This window comes from Limanda limanda, chromosome 16 (assembly GCF_963576545.1).
Source record: "Limanda limanda chromosome 16, fLimLim1.1, whole genome shotgun sequence".
In the NCBI taxonomy this organism is placed as follows: Eukaryota; Metazoa; Chordata; class Actinopteri; order Pleuronectiformes; family Pleuronectidae; genus Limanda; species Limanda limanda.
This window is the reverse complement of record NC_083651.1, coordinates 26,389,259-26,413,440: the sequence shown is the minus strand read 5'-3', so window position 1 is coordinate 26,413,440 and position 24,182 is coordinate 26,389,259. Positions and strand designations below refer to the sequence as shown.

Sequence of the window (24,182 nt, the reverse complement as noted above, 5' to 3'; positions counted from 1 at the left end):
ATATCCGCGTTTTTTAAACGCTCCCAGGTGGATGAGGATGGTAACAGCCCCTCTCCTGTGAGGAGCAGCCGGAGGAGCTCTCCTGCTCCGGGTCCGAGTTCAGAGAAGAGCCCACGTGTTGCACGCCCTGCCCCAGACAAGAATCTGCTCAGTCACCACCGGATTATAGGTTCTGACCCAGCTTGGCTGTCAGAGGGGCAATACTCCCCCTGGTTGTACAAGACTGATCTTGGTAAGTATTACACCGGACGCAATTCTCCAGCGCGCAGGCGCCTGGCTGTTAAGACGGGACGCGCATTTCTCGGTCAATTCTGCTTTCTCCGCTTGTTGTATTTAACCGTGAACGCACCTCGACTCGCAACTTCAGCCTGAACCGTTATTAATCCGGCTGCGTCACTTCCTTCTATCACTGTTTAACCGGCAAATCTGACGTGAAAATATTTTTATTACAGACGGAAGTTTCAAAACGGTAACTTAACACAAACGAGGGTTATGGCGAGGTGCTCTATTCTAACTAGTCCTGTTTGATTGCTGTGGTAACAGTGATTTCAGGTGGTAGAGAAGCCGTTATTATATATACATTTACAAATATATGGGAAGATTGCTAGTAGGATCTCAACTTTTGTCTTCTTTCACTTTATGCGCATGCTCCATAACGTCTTTACAGTGATTTCAACTAGGGGTGCAACGATTAGTCGACGTCGTCGACAAAAATCGATGACCAAAATAGTCGCCGACGAATTTACTCGTCGATGATTCGTTGGTTACGCCATAGCGCGTGTTTCTCGTGCCGCGCACCGGTACTAAACGTCGTTTTACCGGAGGTGCTGATGGAAGCAGCTGAGGAGTGAGCCGTCTCGCTCCCTTCCTATCTCTGAAAGTCGCGCATGTGCAATAGCGATAATACATGGACCGATGTCGGCGTCCGCTGCCGCGCGCAGTCGCGCACCAGGAAGTAAAAAGTTCGGGAGAACTTCACCCGTAACAGCCCGAAAAAAACAACCTGCAGTATCTGTACAGAGGACCTGCTCTCCATGGAAGCAGGACACGCACATGTGAGGAGGAGGAGTCACGTGTGACATCGTAACGGAGACGATGCGGACTCGCCTCTGTCAGACGTTATATATTCACGTATATACCTGCGCGCAGGATTCTAGAATCCATTACAACAATACGGTTTAACTTTTTTTTAACGAGTTTAAAAGCGAAATATTATCCTATTGCCTGACAAACGTCTTTTTATAATCAAAATGATTTAGTCCGAAGAAGACTGTAGTTTCGTCTGTTGATGTTTTTATTAATGTTATTTTCCCTGTCCCTTTTTGTTAACACGAAAAATGGATACATGATTTTTAATTTACTTTTAGTACTAGCACTTGCCCTGTTCTTGGTTCACTGTAAAAAGGGAAACTTAAATTTAAATTAATTTTTTTTATTAGCACTTTGCCAGTCCTTGGTTTTAAATGGACAAAAACTTGATTTGTCTTTGCTTTTCTGTCAACTGTACCCTTATATGCAACAAAGTTTATTAAAAGACATTTTTTTTAATGAAGTATCAATCTTTATTGTCTTTATTTTCAGTCATCACATGCCTCGAACAACCTCAAGCTAAATTTAAAAGCTGTTTGCTAAATAAGAGCAATTGAGAATTTGTGTCATTCATAATCCGATTAGTCGATTAATCGTTTCAATAATCGGTGACTAATCGACTATCAGAGTAGTCGTTAGTTGCAGCCCTAATTTCAACCAATCCGCTCCAGTGTTTCCGTGTTTTCGTGACTGGGCTTCGTGTAGATGCGATAAACATAAGTACCGGATCCAAAAAATTTTCCGGATTCCGGCAATCCAGGTTACTTATGGAAGTCAGTGAATACATACATTACATACATACATGTATACATGCATGCATGCATAAATAGATAGATAAATTACAGTTCATAGAGAATGAATAGGGTCAGAAATTAAACTGTAAAGTTCAAAATCATTAAAAGAAACACAGTAACATCATGATTCCTTTAAGTTTTTGTCTCGCCGCCACCGTCCCCCCCCCCCCCCCCCCCGCGACGCTCTGCCGCCACCGTCGCCCGTCCCCCCCCCCAAAGCTGTAAACCTAGGGGAAACACTGGTGTTGATGATACTCCCTCGTTGCAGTTGAACATTAACACATACAATCACAATGTATTGTGTGGGCCTCTACTTACACTTTTATGATTTTGTAGAGTCTCTGTCTGTTCTGGCTCGGTGTGCTGCTCCGGCTGGCTAACTCGAACAGCTTTTCTGCCAGCGCCGTATAGTCAAACTACATAACAGTTAATCAACATCCCATCACATATAAACACAATCTGAGTCAAACAAAATGATGAATACAAATTTAACATTTGTTTCACAATAGAAAGAATCTATTCCTATCAAAAAGACAGAAAATCAGACCATGGGAATTAACAAAATGCTCATCAACTCTCATTCAGTTTAACGGCTTTAAAGCCATTTCCTAAAACCTTTTCATGTAAAATTAATACTTTGCGTTACTGCAAGCGATCTGAAGGAACATACAATTAGTTCTCAAGTGGATTTTGTTTGTGGGTTATCATAGGGCTGGGCGATAAAACGATATAGATAATTATTGCGATATAACTTTTCCTTGGTAGAAACATAAGACAGTTGATATAACAGATATAACCCATTCCATCCATGCCTTGACAGACAACACAAAATGATAATGAGAAAAGCGCAGTATAATTCATGCAGCTGGAAGAGAGTTACAGCCACATTAGTTTAGGTTGACGCAAACAGCATCAAGTGTAGGAGAAGCAGCAACACGCGTGCTAATGTTCGGGCTCCTGCATTGAGGTGGACAACTCTGCATCTATGTAGTGACCTAAGATAATCGATTCATGTATTCGGCTACATTCATTGTTTTAGCGGGTTTCCAACGCTGAATAATTATAACCGCCTGTGACGGAGCTGCTCCGTCACTGACGGCCAGCAGTCCACGCACTCTCCAACCAACATTTTCTCGCATCCTGTTTCAGTGCCTAGTTTATCGCTATTTAACCGTCATTTACTGTATTTAGCTGTGGGGCGACCAAGGGTGCACACTCGTCAGCTCCGCATTTTGGTAACACACACGCTGACTTTCAAGTGGTTTGGGGACGCTGCTCATTCATCTCGCCGTCAGTGTAGAAATTCAAGGGATTAAACAGGGGCATAAACTCCTGTCAGTTTAACTAGTTCCCTGTTTTGTTTTTTTCAGTGATAATTAGTTAGAGTTGTACTGTTTATAGGTGATACCTTTTTTTCCCACAAAAGTCATTTGATTTGTTTAAAGAAGATATATTTTGTGACGTGTAAAGACGTCATTTTAACCTGTTATTTGTTTCCAAGCACTGATTTTGCCGATAATATTATTTGAATTAAGCCGTGCAGTGGCAGTGATTTGATTTAGATGACGATATATATCGATATCGACTGATTGAAGATTTTGTTTCCATATCATCCAGCCCTAGGTTATCACCTCGCAGAGACTTGTAGCTTGAGATTCTTCAGCTTTATATTTTCAAAAAGGTTATTAACATTATGTCATAGAACCAATAGAAGATAGTTTTCACTTGGTGTGTTACGAACAATATGATACCTCAGAGTTTCCAAATTGAAGTCTTACTATGCTTTAAAAATCTTAACTCACGTTAGCTTTTTAAACACAGTTTGATAATGAAATGGACAAAAAAGGAAAATAGAAAGACTTGGGTCTTGAAAAGGGAGGAAGCTTTACCTGTAGAACTGGTCCGATGTCCCCATCACATGACAGCTCTGTGTCTGAGTCTTCTGAGTAAAGAAGCTCATCATCCTCCTCTTGATTTGATTTACTGCCTGTGAACAAAAATACAAGATTTCAGATAAGAATTATCCATTTGTTCATATGAACACAATTTAGTTTTTCCATGACACTTGTCAACCTCAAGCTTTCCATATACTGTACTCATTAACATAACTGCTTTAATTAAGGATTTTTTATTTTTTTTTTATATTTACCGTTGATTTTCATCCTTGTCGATTTCTTGAGTGGTTTGCTCATTTTTCCTTTTATTTGGTCTTTTTCATCCCCTTCAGAAGCCTGTCCCGAGTCAGAATCCTCAGCTGCGTTCACCTCCTGCATCAATTCTTCAATGGCGAAGGGAGCCTGGTCAATAATAGAGCTGAAGATGCTATTGCAGATTGCTCTGAAAAGAGTCCGACTGGTGAGAAAGCGATCAAAAGAAAAGATGATAGACTGAGTGGATGAATTATTCAGGCAAGCTGAAGTGTCAGCAGTATCAAAACCAGAGTCTCCGCTATGCACATATTGTTTCAGGATTTGGGCAGAAGCAAATCGGGCCCTGTGTGCCTGTACCGTGCCGAAGTATCCTGCCAGAGTGTCCTTCCTCCCCAAGCCCTTACTGGCCTGTTCTGACATTGCACTTTAACGATACAACCAACACGAACCACGCGTTTCGGTCCTGTGCTGAAGGGATGACTTTGACACCATGTTTTTTGCAGTAGCACAGACTGGACAAATTAAACACCTTTTGAGTTTTTATGACAACAGAAGGCTACCACAGGTTCTCTTTCATGTTTGGAAGGTGAGGGTTATTCAGCTGCAATAGGTAACTTCACTAGATGTCGATTCTACACACTGTACCTTTAAACACAAAAAGTCCAACATTTTGTGCACCAGCCTCCACACATGAGATGACCAAAATGACCACATCCGGGATTAAGTGACCGGACCGATCCACAATCCGACACCATTGATTATTAACTAAAATGTAATCGTCAGTTTGCATCTGAAGAGCTAGAGAGACAATCAGACACAAACATACAGGAGAGAAATTCTTCCGGTAGAAGTTAACTTCATTGTTGCAGAGAAGAACACATACATACACATCGTTTCACGAGGTTATCACAATGATCAGCTTGACATGTGAGTGATTAGAAAAGATGAGCAAATTGCTTGACCGATGCAGAGAAACGCACCAGGGCCATCCCGATACAATAAAGGGTCAAATTAGTTTGAGAGAATCAGGGGGAAAAAGGATGAACCCCCCTGCTAAAAACATCCTATAGGAAAAACAGAAAATTCATGAAACCTATCTGTTAAAAAAAAAAAAAGAGACTTTCAAGTTTTTAAGATTATGTTTCAACCATGCCAAGCACTACACCTGCTCTAATATCAAACATATATCAAATAAATTCTACCTAATAGTGCCATTCTAAAACAGTTTGTTTGGCTTGTGGTAAGAGTTCTCAAAATTATACCTTTTCATTAGTGAGTGTTCCTCAAACATTTACATGCAAGTTTAAATTATTGACTATACTGTTGTTTTTTCATACACACATGTTGGCTATTTCAGAAGTCTGTTGAGCCATCAACACAATCTTTGGACCCACGTTCGCAACTTTTCAAAATTAAAGCTCATTGCAGCAACAAAACCAATGTGAGTCTTTTAGTTAGAAGACAAATTGTCAAACAGGAGGTAATTCTACTAATGTTGCCATAACAGAGATCCCCCCGTTGTGAGTCAGTCCCTTAGTCTGATAGTGAAATTAAAATCAAATTATTAAAGGAGAAATTTTATGCTTTTGCGGTCTTTCCCTGTCCTCCTGTGTTTGAGGGTTTTTTTCTGTACGTCAACGGTGTGCAAAGTTGAATATCTGGAAGCTGCGAAAATGCCTCGTCATGAATTATTCGTATCTGTTTAACGTCAGTACACGGACCATCAGCATGGTGTATAAACAGCGGCTAGTCTTGCACACCCGAGCTTAGTTATCGGATGCCGAGCAGAGATAATATTGGTTAGCAGTATCGCCATTTTGAGGTGACGTTGTATTCTTTAGTTAGGGGAAGTTTTGTGTTTATATTATTTCAAACAATTATGAATTGAAGAGTTAGTGGTTTAAATACTGTATGTGTTCACCTCATTTCAGAGGACTGCTTCCTGGATAGATCCTAGTTTACTGCTGGCTTTTTCAAAATTATGTTAACGATGATCCAGTTCCAACTTAGGCCAAACAGGACATCTGTGTAAGAGTATGCTTTATTCACTGTGGGTTTGTTAGGCTTGAAACAGACAAAGTGACTAGTATAGAAAGCAAAGTTGTTTGATGTAGCTTTCTTGCTAACATTACTGTGGAGTGTTTGCACACTTCTAATAGCTGTGGTGCCACCCTACCCTAAAACTGTGTAGAAATATTGCAATTGAGAATCAGATTTCTTTAACATAGACAGAGTGACCATGGTAGCCTGTATGGTATTGTTTTTAAATTGATTCACCTCATACCTTTGAAAACAAAATCTTTGTCTAATTAAAGAGAACCACTCCTCCCCACACTACGAGGTTACCTGTAGGGTACCACAAGGATACATTTTAGGACCTTTACTTTTTAATTTGTAAATGCTACCCCTGGGCAGTATCATCAAGAAGCACGGCATCTCCTTCCAGAGCAATGCTGACAACACTCAACTCTATCGACTGTGTCTCCTGATAAGACCAGGCCAATTGACTCACTTTTTAAAAAGTGTGTTAGATATTTCCAAAGTTTGTTCATTTTCATATAAATTTTTAAATACTTTAATAAGTTTAAAGATCCCTAAAGGGCCTTGCACCAGACTGTCAGATATGCTTCTGGATTAAGAACCAGGTAGAGCCCTCAGGTCCTCTGGTTCTTCTTTTAGCAGTTCCCCAAATCATATCAAAAACATTTGGTGATGCTGAGTTCAGCTATTACCCTCCAAGACAATGGTAAAGCCTTCCAGAGGATCTGAGAGCAGCTGAAAATGTAGATATTTTAAAACGTAGATTTAAAATCTATCTTTTCAACCTGCCTATCATGTTGTGTTAAATAATTTGTATGTTTTATTGTTCTATTTACTTTGCAATCTTTAACAATGTATGCATTGTCTCTGAACTTCTTAATCCTTTTTAAACATTTTGTCAAAAGCTTGTAAAGCACTTTGAACTGCAATTTATTTTTTTGAAAGGTTCTGTAAAAATCACATTTTGATCGATTTTTTAATAATGGAATCCTTTTATTTGTATTCAAGGTTCAGAGGCACTTTGCAGAGTGGGGAACATCCTGAAAGTGAATAGATTCCGCAAGTGTGTAGAGAAACTGAGCTGTTACCATCAAACAACCCGATTCTATGCTTCACACCAAATAATGTACTTATCCTTTCATGGGAATATTGTGCAGGTAATATACTTTATGTATTTTATACTACTTATATGTAAATAGTTAGTCTACCATCTTATAACAGTCACTGATTACTAGATAATAAATCTGCTAACTTAATTAACTTGTGTGTCGCTATTCTATCATTGTAGGTTGCTGACATGCAATGGAGACTACAAGCAAGCTACAGTATTCACAGGACAACCAGTCTACAGAGTTGTGTTCCACAACTAGACAAACAGACCCTGCAGAAAGTAAGTTGTACACGTTTTATTGCCGCTTTAATGTTTTAATTACTTTCACTAACATGAAAACTAATTCAAATAAATGATTTGGAGCCTTAGATCAAGTTAACAGTAAACAATGGTGGACTCAAGAAAACAAGAGATTTTTTCAATTAAATATTTTACAGATTACGTGAGTGAGTGAGGCTGGTGTTTGTCCCCATCCCCATGAATCTGGTATAGCAATGTGACATACCCTCAAAGGAGGAAGTGGTTGCTCGCCACAAGCCTTCCATTGTTTTTATATATATGTGTCTGCATGTTCTTACATTTGCAATAATAAATACATTAAAGGAAAATTCTAAATTCTAATTTTTCCTTTGCTGTACTCATCCAGTGGTAAAATTCAAAAGCGGTTTATATTTTATGCAGTTGGATCTCAATACATATAAATATTCAGAGAAGATTCTATTGATGCCAGGTTGGAGAAAACCATTTGTTACTACCGAGGAAGTAATATACACCTTTAACTTTTGAAATATTGTCTGTAGAGACATTTGCTTTCTGATTGTGGGAAACTGTTATTTCTCTATAATTTTAAGGTCTCAACCCGACTGTTAATTGCCTTGAGATAATGTAGGCACTATACAAATAAGATTTAAATGTACATCTGTATGTAAAAAGGCAGGTATGGTGTACAAAATGAATGAATATAAAAGAGTTGTGCTATATGTCTTTGATGGTTTATTGGGGGTTAAGTGTTAGGGCTGGGTATTGCCTACATACCATAATACAAACCACAATACAGAGGCCAAGATATGATACGTTGCTTATGAAAAATTACCATGTCCTGCACAGAATTTATTACAACAGCTGTTCTTTATTATTCCATATAACAACAAAGGCAAAGCCTTAAGGATCGCACTACTCAACACTTAAAATTCTGGCCATCAAAGATCTCAAAAGTAAAATAGAATAATTATCTTTCTAATCATGATTAAAAAAAAAAAAAAAAAAAAAAAAAAAAAAGGTGATGCACAGAAAGGATCTGTCGCTCAGAAATATCTTCCCAAGATCCCCAAATACCGTGATTTTAATGTCCCTCGTAAGTGCCGAGTCTGTTGCTTGGACATGAGCGCAGTTGGACAGCTGGGCATGCAGCGGTGCTATAACAGACAGTGTAGGGGTCTTTTCTTCTGACATTATGAGTGATGCAACTTTTACCGGCTTCAGGGCTTTAAGGCCTGCGCATGCTTCTGCAACGGCGTCTGCGGCTTTTCACGCAGTTGTGACGCAGGACTCCTTGTCACGGTAGTTTATTTTCGGTGAAGTTTTCCTATACTTTTGACTTTCTGGTACGCGATGGTGTGGCAACGGACGCCACCATTGGCCCCTGTTTTGTCACTATTGCACATGCGCGACTTTCAGAGATAGGAAGGGAGCGAGATGGCTCACTCGTCAGCTACTTCCATCAGCACCTCCGGTAAATCAACGCTTAGTTCAGCTGCACGGCACGAAAAACACGCACTGTGACGTAACCAGCGAATCATTGACTACTTAATTTGCCAGCAACTATTTTTGTCATCGATTTTTGTCGACTACGTCAATTAATCGTTGCATCCCTACCCAATACTAATGCATAAATATAGTATACATCCTCGTAGTAGTTAGCTACTTGGTTGTATTTCAGGACTACTGGTCCCTCTGTCGCTTTCCCACTCAAACTGGTACGATTTGAAATTCGCTTGAGATCAGCCAACACTGATCTATAACAGACGTCCAAGTATGCTTAATGGGAACATTAAGCATAATAAACACTACCAAAACACAGTTTAACAGTCACGAGACTGGACATGCCTGCCAATCAGGGCTACAGCTGGTGCAACAGTAATACAGCATGTGTACTTTAAAATGATCTGATGGCGATTGTACCACCACCACTGCTGTAGTTTGACTGAGGATGTCGAAGACGACAGCTTCAACTCTGTCCACAAAGTGACAGTTAAGGCATGACCTCCACACACACAGCTATTAGGGACAGAAATCGGCAGGGACCTCCCGATACGATACTATCACGATACTTAGCTGGCGATACGATATGTATCGCGATTCTGTGGTTGTTGCGATTCTGTAATTATTGTGTTTCGATATTACAATTTCCTGCGATTTCTTTTTGTTATTTTTTTTTTAAATGCTGGACCATAGAAAAAAGTTGAATCATACCTTCAAATACAACACAGTAAAATTCACTTAGAGCTTTACCAGTTGTATTTCAAATATTAACATTAACTTAATGACTGTCAGGCAGCCAATAGAGAAAATAAATAAAAATGTGCCCTTTTATTATATAGCCCCTGTCAACTGCACACAAACTGACAGATTAAGAAATGTATGCCACTTAGGCTACTTTTAAACAATAAATAACAGGTAAATTAAATAGAATGAATAAAAGTTTACTTAAAATATAAACTTTGAAATAAACAAAAAGTAGGCTATGCTTCATTGTTGTTTGCATGTAGGCTATGCAAAGCTAGTGCTTGGGTATGTTTAGATTCTTGTGCAAAAACAAGAGCGGGTCAACATCCTCTGGGGTGATGTTGCTCACCCCCATATAAACTAATAAATATGTTTAAAAAGAAAAAAGCTATTTGGGTGGCAGCATGGCGATTTTTCCCACCATCCATTACAGCTGGTTGTCTGTTTATTCCTGTTTTTATTAACATTGAAAGCATCTCATGTCCAAATTGAACCAAACTCTGGACTGGAAGATAATGGGTTTGCAAGACATGCTTTCTACATACAAACAGAAAGAGAGACATACGTCGGGGAAATAAGTTGGGAGATACAAAAACCTAAACCCTTCAGACCCTTCTCAGCCCTAGCATCTAGATTTGTGTTGATATCCAATCACGATTGGACAAGGTTAGGTACTGACTCGCAGAAACACACAACTCACGTCGATTTGTTTGAAATAACAGCTACAATATCAACACGGTTTACTTCATAATGATGGATACGGTTCTTAAAAGGAATCAAATCTTTTTTCCTAGCTGCAAAGTCATTAATCTGGCTAATCCTGGCTCGCTTTCTTCCTCACTTTTGCACTGAATGACATACACACGCACAGTATCAACAGACACACGTGTAATATCAGACTAGGTCAAAACAACTTTTTGGTTTGGCTTGAGTTGGTTGGAAGTGCACAACGCAAATGATAGGCACAGGGACAGCGAATTACCGAAAATTACCCAAAATGAACATTGTAAGCAGACATCTTGATGCCTTTATCTAGTCTGAACTGTACCAGGTTTGAACTGGGTCTTACTTAGGATACAGCTTCCAACTAACCAGTTCTACATAGTAGTTTATTCTTAGTTGGTAATTATGGCCAGCTGTGGCTGAGGGGTAGAGCAGTGGTCCTCAAACCAGAGGGTTGGCAGTTCGATCCCAGTCTTACCCATCTACATGCTGAAGTGTCCTTTGGCAAGATGCTGAATCCCAAATTGCCCCTCATAGAAAACAAGTGCTGCTAATAGATGCACTGGATGAATGTGTGTGTGAATGGGTGATGGACAAACTAATGTAAAGTGCTTTGAGTGGTCATCAAGACCAGAAAAGCACTATATTAATACAAACCATTTAATTACTTATGTGTGTATAAGTGACTGCATTAAAACAAAATAAGTCAGAAGAGATGTGAACTTACTCTTTGGTTTTGGCAGCTGTTTTGCAGAACGGCTCAATGAACATCAAGTTCTGATTAGCAGTGAGCTGTAAAAAAAAAGACCACATCAGGATAAATTAAGCACTAATGCATTTCTTTACGATGGCATGCTGCAACAACTTGCTATTAATTGATTGGTGAGAATATACTTTTTTTTAAAGTTATTGGTTATATGTTATTGTATTTAGTAAGATTGTAGTAAATTGTGTACTTCTTTCCCGCTACAGATGCAGCTTACAAAACACTCTTTGGACCTCTGAAAACAGGATTTTAAAAGGTCAGGACTTAGAAACAACATTTGGCCGCGAGGGGGAACACGGAAAGAGAGGGCCTCCTCCACTGACAGGAGTGGTCAGTTGGAGCAAGCCCGAGAGTGGGAAATGTTGATGGACATGGACCAGCGGCTTACAGTCCCATCACACACTGTCCCTACCACCATGAGACCAGACCTGATACTTAGATCAAACACCCTGCACGTCATCTACTTCGAAGAATTGACAGTACCCTAGGAGGACGCTGTTGATTAAGCAAATGATGAAAAGGCTGCAGTATGCAGACATGGCATTTGAGGCAGAGCAACGTGGCTGGAAAGCAATATTTTTCCCTGTGGAGGTTGGCTGCAGGGGTTGCCCTGAAACATCCTCCATCAGGTTGACACCTGTTTACATCTACTGGAAGTTGGTAACTATAATTCTGCAGAAGACCTTCAAACGTACAAGGGATATTCACCATCTTGTCTTATACCCTTAAATGTAACTGTTCATGTGTTTCAGGTGTCTTTTATACAAATTTGAAAAATGTGTTTAACTTCCTGCCAGCCACTGGTGTAGATTATCTGAGGACAAAGAATATGATGTTGAACATATTGCATGTTCAAAACCCCCTAAAAAAGGTCCTGTGTGTAAGATTTAGGTAAAAGGGATCCATTGACAGAAATTGAATATAAAATAATCCTAGTGTAATATAATAATCCACAAACGTGTTTCATTTGTCTACAAATTGTTTTATTTACCCTAGAATGGGCCCTTTATATTGAAATACTTTGTCACTAAATTCTACACACTGCAACTTTAACACTTACTTATGCCATTTACAATGGATAAGCCAAGTGTGAAACCTATGGGATGATTGATGACAGGGAGATGTGTTCCACAAACAGAGTTACAAAAGTTTGTTTAATCTGATGTGACATGTTTGTAGGAACTTGTCGTTCAAACTTATATAAGAGAGACTAAAGCATAAGAATACATAAAAGGTTAGGGTTAGATAAGGACCAATGTCAGTAGTGGTGCTGTACCTCTGATGAACCCACAGCTGCCAGTTCAGTCATGTATAGATCCAGGATGTGGAACTGCAACCCGCTGGGCGCTGCACTGCCACCCCGCAGGAGCTGTGCTGTCAGCAACTCAAGAAATCTGGCTACCACACTAAGAAGACAGTCATTAGTTATTCACCTCGACATGATATGATAAACATTACCACAAGACTTTCAAGAAGAAATCAATAGTATTACCTGCTCTCCCAGTTTTTCCTCTTCAGCATCTCAAAAGTTTGTTTGAACATTAAGCGAACCAGCTGTCAGAGAAAAAATAAGCAGTTTTTGAGTCTTCGTCTTTGCATCGCTTGAAATTTACAAACAAATGAAGGGCTGGGCGATATGGCCTAAAACAAACATTGCGATATTTAAGGCTATATCTCAATACACAATATATATATCTCAACATTTGGAAATCTCCTCTAAATCACTGTACAAATGTTAAATTCATAAGACTTTAGCATTTCCCACACACCCCAAATGCTCCTCGTCGGAAGATATCAGCGGACATTTAGGCTTAAAACACTGTGTTAATGACCTTGTTTCCAGTCTAATACATATGTCGGGGCTTGCCTTCTGATCATAGAGCAACTGTGGATCTTCAGGAAACTGTGTTTTCACCGTTTGTTCTTCAACAAAGTCACTGACTGGGTACTTCACGCTGGAGTAAAAGCCACTTCAATCACCATTTATAAACAGGGTTCATACACATTTTGACCAATGGATTTCCATGACTTTTCCATGACTTTAAACCAAATTTCCATGACCGAACATTGCGTGAAATCTCGGTGTATACGCGAAAAAGTGACAAAATGTAGTATTCAAACTAACAATGAGAATTCCAAGGCATACAGCACACCTTAAATGACATATTTCTTTAAAAATGTATGAATTATTTAAAACTCAGCGTAAATGAACTAGGGATGGGCATTCGATTAAATTGTCTTAATCGATCGTCGGAAGAATTAACGATCGATTTTTCGATTAATCATTCATATTTTTATATTAAAATTCACTATTTATAGCCTATATTAAAATGCAGTGAAAATAGAAAAAACAGCGTGTTTCCTCATTGAGATCTTTATTACAAGATTAACAACTCTTGTTGCAGTTAAACAGGATCCGTTCAATGTTACACTTGTAAATAAGCGCTGCTGTCCTCCTAAGCCCCGCTGAGAGAGCAGCTAGCTGCTGAGAGCTAGCTCGATCTGACGGCTCTCGACCTCTCAGTCCGGTCGTTGTAACGCCCTCACTCCCGGAACCCCTCACCCAGACCCGGGTCTGTCCGGGTTACCCTCCGCGTGGACTGAGGGTCCGTGTGCGGACATGAAGCCGAGCAGCAGAGGCTTAGCTCCGGGCTGCTTCCTCCAGCTGCTAACAGACACGCTGTGCTGCGTTCAGGGCAACTCGGATATTCCGACCTCCTGCCACATAGCGAACATGCAATAGTTTATCGATGAAAACATGTCATCAATGAAATTCTTAATGATCAATTAATCAATAGTCGAATATTTATGCCCATCCCTAAAACAAACGACATGAAAATAAGAATATAACAAATTTCCATGACTTTTCCAAAACTTTTGGGAAATTATTTTTTTCCATGACTTTTCCAGGCCTGGAAAAACACATTTTAAAATTCCATGACTTTTCCAGGTTTTCCATGACCGTACGAACCCTGTATAAACTAATTTGTTTGTTCCAGCATTCATAAAGAATCTGAACAACCTTTCAATAACCATCTCTGAACTCTCTTCAACTCGCTTGAACTCAGAGCTCCCTCTCCGTGCTCTGAGTCTCTTCCCTCCTCCTGATACAAAAATATGCATGTACGCAGGAGAGTTTTCTGGATGGGCAGGGGAGTGAGCAGTATGCTGTGAGAGGGGCATGAGAAGAGAGAGCGAGAGAAGCGAATCTTGAAAAGGATTTCATGCTGACGACTGTCAAGGCTTCGAAGGGTGTGTCGAGTAATCCATCATTTTTTTGAAGCGCGTATCGAGGCTTGTGTTGATGACGCATGTGGTGACGTTCAAAGCCTTGCGAGCCAACCGTACCACGTGACTGAGTGAGTAAATGGTTTGCGGGTTGTGCGTGCGAATCGAAATGGAAGGGGCAGCGAAACACAATGGACCCCCCCACATTTTGTGGACTTGGGACTTTATTGCACGTTTGTTTGCAAAAAAAAAGAAAAGGCCTGAAACCCAGCACTGTGGTAAAGTAAATTGATTTATTGATTTAATAAAAATCAATACAATGTTGTCCCTAATTTACGTGTAACATGTTACAAGTAACACAAGCACATTCACATCACAACCCTCTGCCCAATTTGTTTCCACTTTCCCTTTTGACCCCACCATTGTATCATAAAGACAGACACAATATTAATAAGTTCATAATTTATGTATTGGAATCACAAACATCATTGATTCAATTAAAAGCTTCACACACACCAAAGCCATTTATTGTCCACTTGAAGGCACAGTAGAGCAAATGAAGCACCATGAAGCTTCGGTCCACGAGTGAACCAATTGGATGGAAAGCGCCAATGCTACATGAAGCTTCCTCTCGCCATCACTAGCTTTAAATATCTGTGTGACATTTGAACATTCCAGTTGGAGCTGTACACGATTAACTGTTTAATTTTGACAGATCATTTCAACAGTTCTACTATTTATGAGATGTTCATTCCAAAGCTGGCCACTCTAGTGAGGCACTATCTCTGCATTCCTGGGAAAATTTTACAATCTGATAGGGAATTTTCAGCCTCCTTTCTCAGTGTAAAGAATTCTTAAAGGGATTGTTCACCGAAAAATTTAAATTCACTCATTACCTACTCACCACTATGCTAAAAGTGAAGTGTTTGAGTCGACAACACACTTGAGGAGTCTCCGGGGCAAAAAGTGTTGCATCCAAATTAGGGGTGCAACGATTAGTCGACGTTGTCGACAAAAATCGATGACCAAAATAGTCGCCGACGAATTTACTAGTCGATGAATCGTTGGTGACGTCATAGCGCGTGTTTCTCGTGCCGCGCAGCGGAACTAAACGGCGTTTTACCGGAGGTGCTGATGGAAGTAGCTGAGGAGTGAGCTATCTCGCTCCCTTCCTATCTCTGAAAGTCGCGCATGTGCAATAGCGACAAAACATGGACCAATGTCGGCGTCCGCTGCCGCGCACAGTCGCGCTCCAGGAAGTAAAAAGTTCGGGAGAACTTCTCTCTTGACAGCCCGAAAAAAACTACCTGCAGTATCTGTACAGCGGACATGCTCTCCATGGAAGCAGGACACGCGCATTTGAGGAGGAGGCACGTTTGACTTCGTAACGGAGACGATGCGGACTCGCCTCTGTCAGATGTTATATATACACGTATATACCCAGTGTTGGGGAGTAACGGAATACATGTAACGGCGTTACGTATTTAGAATACAAATTATGAGTAACTGTATTCCGTTACAGTTACAAAATAAATAGATGGTATTCAGAATACAGTTACATTGTTGAAATCAGTGGATTACATGATGGTACTTCTCGAGTTTATTCACTCTCTCGTAAATCCACCGGCGGCAAAGCCCCCAGGAAGCAGCTGGAGACCAGGGCTGCCGTAAGAGCGCCCGGGCCCCCGGCGGCGTGAAAGAGCCTCACCGCGACCGGCTCGGGACACAGGCCCGGGACCGAGGCTCTGAGAGAGTTCCGTCGCTACCAGAAATCTACGGAGCTGCTGATCGGCAAGCTGCCCTTCCAGCGCCTGGTGAGAGAAGACCGACCTGCGCTTCCAGAGCTCCGCTGTCATGGCTCTGCAGGAGGCCAGCGAGGCACGCCGGGTTCACGACGGACGCTGAAGCGCCGGGCAGCGCTAATAATATCACCCGTTGTCCCAGAATTATAAAAGCATATGGTCACTTGTTGCTCCAACATTAACTGCAACAGCGTCCCAATTTAATGTCATCTATCTTCAAGAACTTCTCCGCTGTTTGCTCCGTTCAATGTCGGGTGTCGAGGGTAAATTACGTATTCTCCGCCCCCCCCCCCCTCTCTTTTTATCTTTATGACTGCTTGTGTGTCTGTAGTGGATGGGCAGAGGGGGGCATTTAATAATGTGATCGTTAAAATATTAAAATTAAAACTCAGAAGGGGAATACAAAATATGGGATGCATACTTTATCATTTATATCATATAAAATGTCATCAATATCGTTTAAAATCATTTTTCAGTGTGTTTCCTAGAGCGATACGCTCGCGTCAAGCGCAAAAAATAGACTCGACGCCGAAGCGATCGCCGCATCGGCGGAGAGAGAGAACAACGCCGCAATCATACACTTAAAAAATGCAATACAAACCGGAAGTATTCCAAGTATTCAGAATACGTTACTCAGATTAGTTAATGTAATGGAATACGTTACAGATTACATTTTTGGGCATGTATTCTGTATTCTGTAACGGAATACGTTTTGAAAGTATCCTTCCCAACACTGTATATACCTGCGCGCAGGATTCTAGCATCCATTACAAAAATATGGTTTAAACTTTTTATTAACGAATTTAAAAGCGAAATATTATCCTATTGCCTGACAAACGTCTTGTTTTAATCAAAATGATTTAGTCTGAAGAAGACTGTAGTTTCGTTTGTTGATGTTTTTATTTATGTTATTTTCCCTGTCCTTTTCTGTTAACACGAAAAATGGATACTTGAATTTTAATTTATTTTTAGTACCAGCACTTGGCCTGTTCTTGGTTCACAGTAAAAAGGGAAACTTAAATTTAAATTAATATTTTTTATTAGCACTTTGCCTGTCCTTGGTTTTAAATGGACAAAAACTTGATTTGTCTTTGCTTTTGTGTCAACAGTACCCTTATATGCAGCAAAGTTTATTAAGACATTTTTGTTAATGAAGTATCAATCTTTATTGTCTTTATTTTCAGTCATCACATGCCTTGAACCACCTCAAGCTAAATTTAAAAGCTGCTTGCTAAATAATAGCAATTGAGAATTTGTGTCATTCATATCCGATTAGTCGATTAATCGTTTCAATAATCGGTGACTAATCGACTATCAGAATAGTCGTTAGTTGCAGCCCTAATCCAAATCAACTGTAGTAACTGGTGACCACTTCTTCAGATGTAATCAAAGAGAAAAAACACAACATGCCTCCATACTGGTCATGTGGTGTCATTAAAGTGTCCCCAATTCTGACATAATATTCGACTCAAAAAGATACAATTTACACTTTGTTTTTAGCCTAAATGTACTCAAATAGGCTCCTCTGTGGCACGTTCACGTACCCACACCGGAAAACTATACACACTTGCAAAAGGGTATGCGCGGATGCGCGTTCTCTTGGCTATGTCTGCTAGCATCGCCACTTCCGGTAGTGGACTTTTAGGCGTAAAACATGGTGGGAATTGCACCATCTGTTGAATATGAATGTCAGACACCATGACAACCACAAGCAGTATGTTGTGTTTTTTTCTGTTGTTTTATTACATCTGAAAAAGAGGCCACCATGGCTAAAACACTATTTCCCCCTGAAGCTCCTGAAGTGTTTGGTGGACTAAACACTTAACCCATCCCTCCACCAGCATAGTGTATTTTCATTTTTCATTGAACTACCCTTTCAAGTCAAATTCCGGCAGATAAAGCAGCAGACTGTCTGGTTGTCATACAGAAAATGTTGCTTATTAAAGCAATGTCGGTTACCACTGACCTGGAAGAACTTGTCCATCCGCAACCTATCAATACCAGTCCACTCTCTTTTGAAAGTCTGCAGGAAGCTCTCAAGGTATAAAAACTCTGCAGGAAACAGCACATAGTCATAAAAGGTACAGATGACATGTAATGTGACTTGATTTTACTTCCTGTAATGAAATCACATAACATGATGAAATTATATGAAAAAACTTACGACCATCTATATGATGGAAACTGTGGATCAGGTTGGAGATCTGGTTTGATAGGTCCTCCTATAAGAATAAAAGTGGAGATTGCAATATTAAGAATAAATATTAAACCAAGAGGGAAAATAGTTGACTCAACACATTTATAATTCAATTATATGACAGATTCAAATGTGTCTGATTTGGGCTTTGAGCAGGTTTTCATTCCCCTTAAAGATGTTGTTAAGAGTACACATCAAAAAAGGCGAATGGCAGATCTGCAATCATTTCGAATATATTTGTTCTGATAAAAAAAAAACTAAGCTCTTGTTCCACTTCCTCAGACATTAACCTTGGGGCTGAGGGGTCGTCCTAAAACCAGAATCCCAAATGGCCCTTCTTAGATGTTGAATGCACTAATTGGAAGTTGTTTTGGATAAAAGCGTCAGCTAAATCAGGGTATATGCAGCAATCCTGAGATTAAATTCAATACTTTTCAAGACCTTTTTCAAGAACCTTCTAATATTTTTCAAGACCCCAGTGCCACTAGGAGCTGTAACCGGTTACATCTACATCTAGTGGATCCCATCCTAATGCTGGATCATGATCTTGCTGGCTGCTGACCAGAGACTATGATGCAGCAGGACTGCTTGACATATAGTATTGAAGTGATCCTTCAAAATGTTTACCCTCATCAATGCTGCTAAAAACTTTAATTCGGATGATGTTTTCCTACACTTGACATCTGTTGCACTTCTGTCCGTCCTGGGAGACGGATCCTCACGTGTCTCTCTGAGGTTTCTACGTATTTTTACCTGTTAAAAGGGTTTTTAGTAGTTTGTGCTGAGTCTTGTTGAGGGTTAAGGACAGAGGATGTCACACCATGATAAAGCCCTATAAGACAATCTGTGATTTGTGAATATGGGCTATTGATTTTAACCTAAAGATGCATCAATCTGGTCAACTTTGAGAGACAAATTAAAAGGCTAGATTGAAATTAATATGGCAGTCAGAATCTACTTGTGGTGTGAGAAACACTGCACAGACACACTGAGCAGTAACTGGTTCAGTCAACTCTGCAATAGGCACTTTTATAATACTTTAAATAATAAAACTATTTTGCAGCAAAAATAACACAAATCAGAACAACATTGTCACTGATATAATGCTACAACTTTCTCAAAAAGAGCCACCATGAGGCATGTCTTTAGTGCAACAAAGTGTTTAACTGACATACACAGGAAAACTAGTCTGGTATCTCACCTGAAGGAAATTACCATCTGCGGCATTCTCCCAGTATTATGATAAAATAATAGAACTCAGAAATGTACGTGTGTAAACTTTGAACATGGACGAAACTAACTGAGCTGTGTTAGTGCTCACTCTTACAAATATGATTCAATGGACGTGAGAGAGCAGTGTTTTACTGTTGTGTCGAGACACCACAACACTTGTGCGCGCAGCGGTGGCGTGGCGACGTCACTCTGACGTCTGTACAAGTTGAAGCGGCGACAACTGAACTGTGTTAACGTTAGCAACGCTAGCAGCTAGTTACTAGCTTCAGCTGTCCTACTCGTACTGGGTTTTATTTACATCGCCACAGCGGCTCCTCAGAGCCTTTTTCTGGCGGAAAAATCCGGTGGTCAGTGACGGGTTATACTAGTGGTCATAGTTTCGGATCTCTTCTGCCAAGTGCTCTTCTATTTGGTTCATATTCGTTCTTCTAAATCTTCCGTGGTTTCCGGGCATGAACCGGAAATGCGACTCCGGAAATTATGTAGTTAGCAGACCAATCACAGCCCTTGCGGGCGGGTGACGCTTGCGGGGCTTTGCCGTCTAGTTAGAAAAATTGGCCGACGCACGTAAGCACGTAAGAAGGGCTACGATAGCACGTAAGGGGCCCGGGAGGGCTCTTGCGCTTCCGGGCCTGTGAAAACGCAGAAGCATGCTCCGGCCTTTACTGTTCGCAGATAGCCGTCCTCTACATGGAAGGTTCAACGACTCGTGCTATACGCGCTGCGGTCTCGCGCTGAGCCCGCTCGAGCCCCGTCGGGAGGACTAGAATAAGTGAATTCACATCAACTTTTGACAAATATGCTATTCACATCGAGGAAACAACACATCTGTAAGCTATTTTATTGAGTGGCTTTATTGTGGAAGGTTGATGTGTAGTTCCTGTTTTAAGCAAGGTGCGTGTTGGGACTCTTGTTTTGAAGGGGGGTTCTAACGGAAAGGGGTGTTATCGAGAGAGAAGTGCGAAGGAAAATAAACGGGTGCGATCTCCCGATTAAATAACCACCTCTCGTGTCATTTTTCGGCTGAGGCCTGACAGTATAAGAGGAAAAAACCATCGGCTACACAGAGTCTTGAATTCGAAAAAGATTCAAGACTTTTTAATACTTTTCAAGGGTCTTGATTTTCCCTAAATTTATATATCACCTTTTAATACTTTTCAAGATCCCGCGGTTAACCTGTAAATGACATGTAATGAAATATCCTTTGATATTAAAAATATTCAAGGATTAAAGAATGATGAAAGCCTGAAAATGTAATCTAAACAGACTTGTTGCTAATAGATGCACTGTATGACTGTGTGTGTGTATGACTGTGTAGAAACAAGCACGTCCAGTTACATTTGTACAAATTCTGAAGATACCTTGATAACAAAAGAAAACAGGTAGCACGAACCTGGAGCAGGGGTTTGTCCTGCATCCACAGGCAGTAGAAAAGACCCTTCCATAGCTTGAGCAGTTCATCATCAGTGAATCCATCTGTACAACGGAAGTAAGGCTTTAATTGTAACATGCTTCTTGAGTTCAGGATGCAAGTTAGCTGTTAGGAAACTGATGACATCATGAACATTAAATGTATTTTTGGTACTAGATACGATCCTCTGTCACTTTATGTTGCAACAAGTGATGGGGTGAACGATCCAGCTATTCTTGCTACGTTACAGCAAGTCCATCATCTAAAATCTGATTAATCAGGACACATGTATACTAACTAGCTACCAATTATTTTTAAAAAAAACGGATGAGCACCAGGCGTCAAACGGTCAGTTAAAACATGCATATCATCCCCACACCCATTTTAAAATCAGGGTAAAGTTAAGTTTAGTGTTTGCTCTGTATTTGAGCTGTCGTTAGCAAGTCAGAGTCCGCTGGATAACACGCATAGATTGGTTTACCTGTCTCTTTCTGTGACCTAACATTGATGTATTTCCTCAGTTTCTTTATGGCCTTGGTCCGGACCGGCTTCTCGTTGGAGGCTAGTTTCTGTGCGAATTGGATTTCTGGGTCCTGAACCGACGCCATGTTCACACAGCTTCACGTGGTACACTCGTCTGTTGCACGCTAATCCCACGTTTCTCCATGCGGCGCGCAGTGATGACGTCTTCAGCTTCTTTTTCTTGATTAAGGCGGTTGGCATCCAGTTATATGTGCATTACCGCCACCTTCTGCTACGGAGTGTGGATCAGAAAATAGACACAATCTTCTTCTTCTTTCCGGCAGACTAGCGACTATTTAATTTTAGTACATTGATGCCTCCCACCGGTAGGGAATTATCACTGCAGATTATGCCCTCAGTTTATATCTTGCGTTTTAAATTTGTAGTTTTAAGAAATTGCAACTTCATATCCATCACCAAGCTGTGATTTTACTGAAAAAGTTTCAGTACCCAGTTTTCCTAACACTATTAAAAGCTCCCTCCTTTCTTTGGCATAGAGTGGACTATACATCAGAATATGTTGCACAGACTCCAGGAATCCACAGTTGTCACAGATTCCATCTCTGTGTTTGCTAGTCCACAATGTCTGAGCCCTGGCATTGTTGGCGCCCTAGGCGTGATTTCAGAATGGCGCCCCACAACATACACACGCAGATTGTCATGCAGCCCCAATAACTTTAGGACTGTATACAGATGCACACACAGGCAGACAAAATTGTAAGCTATAAAAAATAATAAAAATATAAAAAGAGTCTGAAATCAGCTGTACTGACAGCATATCATGTCATGTCAACAAAAATAAACATTAATGATGTCCACAATCGGGTTGATCCTTACCTCTATATTGTCCTTTCTTCTTCTCCTCTACTTTGCTGCGCTTTCTGAATTGTGCACCTGATCATTTAATCCTTTTTTGACTCATCTTTGACTCTAACCGCAGTCTAACACATAGGACTAACACCGCAGATTCTGTGCGAGCAGCTGCCTGGATTTTCACACAAGAAGTGCATTTCTCCCACTGGTTCAGGGGTAAATGATGATGGTCTTCACAGGTGACTGACCTATGCAAGCCTGTAACCGCCAACCCTCCCACAAGAGATTATGTGCTTTTGAGTGTGTCTGTTTGTTTAGACACAACTGACAAATGTGTAGATAAAGTACATAATTAAAGATGGGGAAATGTCATCATGTTAACATCACTAGAATCACTAGAATCTTAGTTTTATAACTATATGTTGCATTAGTACCTAGCTGTACGACGCAGTTCTGTAAATAACAATGTTCGACGCTAATCGGTCAATCAGCCCACCTGGAGACACCCGCGAGCCGATGCAGCAGAATAGGTTAACTGATGCTTGGATGTCATATAGCTTTCTTCCTTTGATGTCATCATTCCACTCTTGCTGCCATATCTGATTCAGCCTCTCACTGATGATGCTACGGCACTGTATTTCTGCCCAAACTTGCCTTTGCTGCCCTATCTGCCACCTCATTGGCCTCAACCCCAACATGTGCTGCACCGTAAAAAAAAAACCTGCTACTTCCCTGCCTCTCCAATTTAGAGACCATCATTACAATCTCCCAAACTATATCTGGCCTAGCTCTGTTTCCTCTCACTTCACCAATGCCAATAGGGCAAATAAAAAATCTGTGCACAGCAGAACTTCATCCCAGTCTCCATCTTCCACCCACAACAGCCCCCAAAATAAAGCAATTAACTCTGCAGAGAATGTTGAAATCCCATCTGGCAGTCTTCTACTCTGACAGATTTGAACATGGGGGATGTATGAAACAAATCCCACTCTATTGCTTTCTAGATCCCTTGAACCATCAGTGTAAATATGTATATAGTTACTCCATCTGTTCTTAAGATGTCTGTCTACATATTCTGCCAGATTTACTATTTCGCCTTTCTGCACTAATTCTTTAATTGACAGATCCACATGAGCTTCTGCCCACAGCCATGGAGGGACAGGCGGTCAGCATAAAGAGGGCCCTCCTTTAATTTCACTTAATCCAAAATCCTCTATATGTTTACCTATAAAACAGATAAAATTACCCCTATTAATCCTACTACTACCTTCTATACATTTCCAGCATTCAGTTAGCAAAGAGATTGATGGAAGAGCTGTTACAAATCATTTTAATTTGGTTCAATAATTTAGTGCTAATTTTGAACGTTGCAGCCTCAGTGGGGCCTCCCATGCCTCCAACAGCAGTGCAGAGACCAGCCTTGTCCGGATGGCTCCTATACAAAGTCTCAAAGCCCTAGCCTGAACAACATCCAAATTTGAAAGAGTAAATACAGCTGCTCAAAATGTGCTCTGATCACAGCACTACATATCATCAGCATTAAATGTATATGTGCCACCCCCAGAAGCACCAATTTAAGCACCTCATAATATTTAAAGCTTTCTCACACTTAATAATCCTTTTTTTCCCGGACATGCTCTCTATATGTCAATCTTTCATCCAACCATATAGTTGACTGTTGTGTGTCACAACCGTGTAGCTGACTGGCAGTTCCCCTGTGACGAGTTGTTGGGTATGTGTGGAGCGGGTCGGATAGATAAGAGAGGAAAGGTTACGATAATGTTTTGTATGAGTGCGA

At 40.5% G+C, this 24,182-nt stretch overlaps 1 protein-coding gene across 5 annotated transcripts in view; it reads right to left on the bottom strand.

The window, feature by feature from the left end:
• LOC133022141 (ribosomal RNA processing protein 1 homolog A-like) overlaps positions 1-21,723 on the bottom strand; it is a 43,916-nt gene extending 22,193 nt beyond the window's left edge. For all 5 annotated transcript variants that reach the window (XM_061089161.1, XM_061089163.1, XM_061089164.1 and 2 more), the window contains exons 1-10: positions 21,531-21,723; positions 21,032-21,114; positions 18,373-18,430; positions 18,175-18,260; positions 12,671-12,732; positions 12,455-12,584; positions 11,140-11,204; positions 4,033-4,235; positions 3,773-3,870; positions 2,202-2,299 (exon numbers count right to left, since the gene is read on the bottom strand). In XM_061089161.1, coding sequence (XP_060945144.1) covers positions 2,202-2,299; positions 3,773-3,870; positions 4,033-4,235; positions 11,140-11,204; positions 12,455-12,584; positions 12,671-12,732; positions 18,175-18,260; positions 18,373-18,430; positions 21,032-21,114; positions 21,531-21,657 — 1,010 coding nt within the window. In that variant the 5' untranslated portion in view covers positions 21,658-21,723. The remainder of the gene's footprint in view (positions 1-2,201; positions 2,300-3,772; positions 3,871-4,032; positions 4,236-11,139; positions 11,205-12,454; positions 12,585-12,670; positions 12,733-18,174; positions 18,261-18,372; positions 18,431-21,031; positions 21,115-21,530) is intronic.
• Between the last annotated feature and the right edge of the window lie 2,459 nt (positions 21,724-24,182).